Source organism: Coturnix japonica, chromosome 3 (assembly GCF_001577835.2).
Source record: "Coturnix japonica isolate 7356 chromosome 3, Coturnix japonica 2.1, whole genome shotgun sequence".
NCBI lineage: Eukaryota > Metazoa > Chordata > Aves > Galliformes > Phasianidae > Coturnix > Coturnix japonica.
Genome location: NC_029518.1, coordinates 9,163,047 through 9,169,046, shown reverse-complemented (window position 1 = coordinate 9,169,046; position 6,000 = coordinate 9,163,047). Strand labels below are relative to the sequence as shown.

The 6,000-nt window shown below is 39.5% G+C and overlaps 1 protein-coding gene across 5 annotated transcripts in view; it reads right to left on the bottom strand.

The window, feature by feature from the left end:
• Positions 1-350: 350 nt before the first annotated feature.
• FSHR (follicle stimulating hormone receptor) overlaps positions 351-6,000 on the bottom strand; it is a 91,466-nt gene continuing 85,816 nt past the window's right edge. For all 5 annotated transcript variants that reach the window (XM_015856891.2, XM_015856889.1, XM_015856890.1 and 2 more), the window contains one exon: positions 351-2,410. In XM_015856891.2, coding sequence (XP_015712377.1) covers positions 1,183-2,410 — 1,228 coding nt within the window. In that variant the 3' untranslated portion in view covers positions 351-1,182. The remainder of the gene's footprint in view (positions 2,411-6,000) is intronic.

Genomic DNA, 6,000 nt, shown 5'->3' with positions numbered 1-6,000 from the left:
GTGGAGGCTTTCATCAGGCAAGTCTCATTCATAGGTCACTGCAACCCAATTGTGGAGGCTGCACTGCATAAATGGAACTCTCCAGATAAGCAGTAACATTAATTGCTTACTTCATCAGCATATCTCTGACCGTACAGTTGTTCTCAAGGCACTTTGTTTTGATATTGGTTTTATTAAAATGGATTTCAGAATGGAAAATGCAAAATAGTTTAAAGATTACACACATAAAACACACTGTTCAGTGCTGAGGAGAAACCAGGAGGCTTTTTGGGCATTGCAGGTATGAATAAAATGTATCTTGCATTTTTTTCTTACACTGCTTTTTTTCAGTTAAAAAAATGTATCTTGCATTTTTTTCTTACACTGCTTTTTTTCAGTTAAAAACAAAACAAAAACCAACCACGAACAGCTACCTTGAAAGCAGCTATAAATGGATCAGTGTCCCATGAAGGGATGGTACAGGCCTACAGTGCCTCTTACACTCTCAAAGAGTACCCATTGGCTCACCTTGCCCCACTCCAGGGATCCAGCCCTGCAAAAGCAGTTTCAACCCAACTTTATTAAACCGCATTGAAAAATAATTGTTATGAAGGATTCCTTCTGCTCTTGTTTTTCCTCTCTCGTTTTCTAAAACAGAACTTAAGCTGAACAAAACTGTTAGAAATTCATATGAAATCTGATCCTTTGGGCCCACCTATCTCGATCAACGCAGTCGTAGGGCGCATTAAACTGGGCTTCTGTCTCCTGTAATCTCAGAAGACATGGTTAATATTATTTGCCATTGTTCCAACACATTTTACAGACAACAGAAGTAATTCTACTTTTTTTTTTTCCTCCTCCTTTTTGACCACATATAACTATTACTTCATTCTCAATAAGCATCTGACATCTTCCTAGACTGAGGGGATTCTCTGCCTGTATAGTAGGAGATATGCATTTGTAAGCTCATTTATTTCTGGACACAATTCTACAAGGACACTTTGACGTATATTGCAGTCTCATTCTTTGTCCTTCAAGAACTAATGAAGATTATGTGTCATCTATGAGGACGAACAAAAAAGCAAAGTGGAAATAGAAATGTTTTCTCATAAAAAAATACGTTTGCATGCTATGTTGAAGTCATTATTCAAATAGTTGAAAGTGATTATCACACTGCCTCAGACACAAATTCATGCAAGCATTTCAGTTCAAGTGATTCAGAGGAACCAGTGAATAAATAGTCCCATCACTGTTTTTTGATGCATTAGGGTAATGGCCATTTCTTGTGTGGAAATTATGAGCAGATGAGGAAGTCTCTGTTCTGTAAATCTGGGCTTGCATTTCACAGCAACCAAACTTGCTCAACAGAATGAAGAAATCCCTGCGAAAAGTCTTCGTGAAAATGGCATAGAGGAAAGGGTTAGCGCAGGAATTAATGGGGTAAAACAAAACCAAAAGGATCTTGGATTTGGACACCGTGATGAGAGGAACCCTGAGTGAAGCTGATATTGCAAAAAAAGATATTGGTGCCATGCAGAGGAAGTCTGTGAAGATCAATATAGCCATGCGCTTGGCAATTTTGGTGTCACTGTTTGAAGAGATAACATTGGGGTTTCTCACAGTAAAGTAGATGCAGATGTAGCAGATGCAGATGATCACAAAGGCGAGTACATTCAACACTAGAAGAAATATAACATAAGCCTGAGAAAATGGTGTTTCTATGTGCATGGGCAAACAGATGCTGACCTTCATGTAGCTGCTGATGCCAAATATGGGAAGAAGTGCCACTGTGAAAGCAAACATCCAGCCAAAAATCATTACAACCACAGCATGCCGAAGTCGAACCTTGCGGTTAAGTTGCATGGCATATGTAATAGTATGCCACCTTTCCAGAGTTATCACAGTCAGCGTGTAGACCGAGAGCTCACTTGCAAAAACAGTAAAAAATCCTGCAGCGTTGCATCCTGCCCCAGTTTGCCAGTCTATGGCATAGTTGTAATACTGGCTTTTGGTCTGGATATCCACTGATGCAATAAACAACAGATAGATACCTATGCAGAGATCTGCAAATGCAAGATTGCACATTAGAAAGCGAGGTACAGTGAGTTTGTATTGACTGCTTATTAAAATAATTAGGACAGTGGTGTTCCCAGTGATAGCTAGAATGTTGATAAACCATATCAAAACTCTCAGAACATTGTGTCCCATGATATCTTCACAGGGGTTGAAGGCATCAGGTTTGGGTGAGCAAGCCACAATGACGACTTCATTGCACAAGCCATAGTCAAATTCGTTCTCTGCAGGGCCAAAACGTGTGCCATAATGGGAAATGTAATCTTCAGCTGCAGATCGTCTGCGTTTCTTTTTGCCAGTCTGTTCAGCGAGGTCTTGCTTAGCCTGAGATATGCCACATATTGGGTATAATTCCGTGCTGAAATTGTTAAAAAACAAAAACATACAGAAAAAGCAGAGTTGTAAACTAAGAGACACAGCATGAGGCTCACAACAAACACAGAATCACACTGTTTACGTCAGCAGTTCGGTTCTTCTGGTTAGCTGATTGTAAAGGTTTGCCTGGAACTTGAAAGCAATGGATTGATAGGTCCCTATTTATATAACATTACATGATACTGTAAATTAATTTCAAACATAAAACATATGGGAATGAAATCCTGGTGATTGCCTTACTAGCAATCTTGAGGCAGTTATCCACCTGGACAGAGTAAGAAGCCTCCCTTATTTCAGCTCTATTTCTCACATATTTCTCTGTCACTGGGAAGGTGATTCTACATGGGGAAAACACATGATGTCCTACATAACACCAGACTCTGAAGAATCAATTCAGTGTGGCCTATAAGGAAAGGAGCCTGAATCACTCCCCTGTTCATCAGTATTACTTCCTTTTTTTCCTGAAGTTTTTGGCAGTCAATGTGTCGTACTGAAAACCAAAATTCCTTCAGGGCACAGAGCATCTGCAGTGTGTGCCATTCATTTTGAGTATATCTAATATCATATTTGTCACTGGCCATTAAAGCAAATAAATAGCATGAAGCGAGCAGGGCTTCCAGATAATCTCTGAAAGACAGATACCATCACAGATAACAGTAGTAGACTTGGCAGAATATTTTGCTTCAACCACATTTCTCAAGGAAAGTGAAGTGAAAGGAAGGAGTGAAGGGAAGCCTTAGCTTCCACAACCACTGTTAGAATGGTTTGGGTTTTTTTTTTAATGTTTTGAGAATTTTCAGTGGGAAAAAATGGAAAAGTTTCAAGAAATTTTTTTTCTTCGATTGTCTTTATTATTATTATAATTGTTTTAATTTAGTTACTTTGTGTTTGGCTTTATTTTCTAGAGGATTCATTTGGAACCCTTCTTCTCCATGTGTAGACCGAGGGAAGACACAAATGTTTTGTCTGAGATCAGATCCATTGAGGTAAGAAATAAAGGCCTTAAATAACTGTTTCTTGTAGAACATCAAAGTTTTGCTGTTCCAGAAACTTACAGCCATAGGTTTGCATAAAGGTAGATCCGAACTTGATTTGAATTCTCAAATAAAACAGTTGACAATGTGTTGCAAAGCAAACACAGTTCTGCTCTGCCTACTTTCACTTACTGTTTAGACAGTAAATTTGGTGTCTGTTTTCCAGCACAGGACCACAGCTTATCTCCCATCTTGACTGGACAGCTTTCTACTCAAGCGGTTTGGAACTGGTTAAACAATGGGCAGTAGGTTAAAAGCTAGAACCCGCTTTGGTAACCTAAATTTACTCTTATTCTTTGTGTATTTATTCCATCTTCAAAACAATCCAGTTTCAAAGGAAGAAAGAAAAACTAATGAAGATCCAGCACCAGAAGGTGAGAAACATTTCTTACGAGGTTCTGAGCATTGTCTGCTGTTATTAATATTTTTTATCTTGCCTGTCAACTGAGGCAGAAAGCCGATTTCCTGGGAGGTCAAATATGCACTGTGGAGGTCACAGCTGCAATAACAAGGCATTACGTTCTGTTCCCCTGTGTTCTATTTGGTAAGGATGAGTGAGGGGCCCAGCGTGTTGATCAATATATCAATGACTCCCTAGCTGAAAGGGAGTATGTGCTTTTGAGGAGAAATAACAGGAGAGAAAGTCCCTCAGTTTTGAGTGTAACAAGCACTTGAGGGTATGAAAGCTATTGCAGCTCCTGGTTTTAGTAAATGAAGGAAATGTTTTTATCCAATCGTTTCTCAGCTATGAGTTAAAAATAAGCCATTTCCTAAATTATGGAGACTGCCTAGAGCTAGCTCTATCCCACAGATAAGACAGCTATGTAAGGCCAGTGAAATATTTCTGATTATTATTATTTATTCATTCCTGAATTATTTAACACCCAGAGGTCTCAAACAGAATCAGGCTCCCACAGAGTTTGCTGCTGTCTTTGCTTTGAGGATGGGTAGCAAAGGGTCTCCTGGCTGCTTCCTTGCATCACGAGCACTATGATGGGCAACTACAAACTCTCAGGGGAAAGAAAAGCCATCACCTTGTACTGACCGCCCTGAAATATTTGCCTTTTGTGCTCTTGGAGCAAAAATCCAAACACTTTAGGCAAGGGACAGGGCACATATCATAAAACAGTTCATTAATCTGGGCTATTTGTAAGCCAGAGCTCCTGCTTAACTTGTTTTACCCAAGTAAACACCCTGAAAAATAACCCAGAGAAAGGATAACGTAAAGAATAACATTAAAATTATCACGACACTCTGACAAAAACAACAGTGTTTGTGTGAGCAGTTATATTTCATGCACTCCATCTGGATCTGGTGACAGCAGGATCTTGTGTGTTAAGAAATGCACTCAGCAGAATAAATAGTCCTGGTCTCGGTTTTGCATTGGGCCCTATCTCAAACCAACCATCCTTACCAAAGAGTGACATCAAGTGAGTAGTGAGCAACTGATATTATGTTCTTGTGAAAAGAGAGCCAAACATGACCCCCAATGCTGCCATGTTCTTTAAAAATAGCTTTTCAAGTGATACCTCCTCCAAAGAATAATGACCAAGTTCAAGGACAGAGTCATAACAGTGCCATTCTTTCAGGCAGAAGGCGATCTTTATGTCAAGGAAAGCCAAAAGCTTGCTGAAGTTCATAATGGTCTCTGTCAAGTTTAGAGTTTTAACATCCAATCTCTGCCCTGAGCTTGAAGGATATTATTTCCCAATCACAGGGGAATGTGAGAGGAGCTCAACATACCTCACTGGACTTGTCCTGAAAAGCAGTTCACTGTTAGGTCACCATCACAGTATGGAATACTGTATAATGACAAACCAATATGACAAACCTGCAGATAAAAATTTATCATACAATCCTTCTGAACAATGAAATAATAATAATAATAAATAATAATAATAAAAAAATCAGAACTGCCAAAACTTTGTTTCATAAGTTTAATACTTCCATTAATAGGACAGAGCTGGTGCAGACAGAAGTGATCGCTCACGATCCATTATGGCAATTTACCTATTTTATCTAAGGTTCTCAAGTGCTTCAAAAATCTCAGAAAAAGAGGAAATCTTATACAAATGGAGCCACATGTTTTGGTTCCTCCTGAGATTTCTCATAGGTTGTAAGGCTGAATGTTATGAAGATGGTAACATAGATGATGACAAATATTGGAAAAGTTATTTGCAAAGGAAAATGTGGATGCCTTTGCCAAGAAAAGCTGAGGCAATCTCCACCAGGGAGCAATCTCCAAGAGATGCTGCCTTAGTGGTGGTCAGCCCTTAAATGAGGTCTAGAGAAGGTGGAGTCAAGCCCCACCCCTTCCAGGAGCACAGCTAAATCACTCTCACCTGTGCTCCCACAGCTGACCAGACACTTGCCTCAGCTGATTAATCAGAGGTTCAGGCTGTGATTACCAATTTCCCATACATAGGTGCATCAAATACTGCAGTGATTCTTAGAATTATGCTTCCAGGGGTTATGAAGCATCCTCTGGAATACCAGGAAAAATTCTGAGATCGGAACCTTTAATGCCACAGAATGATGA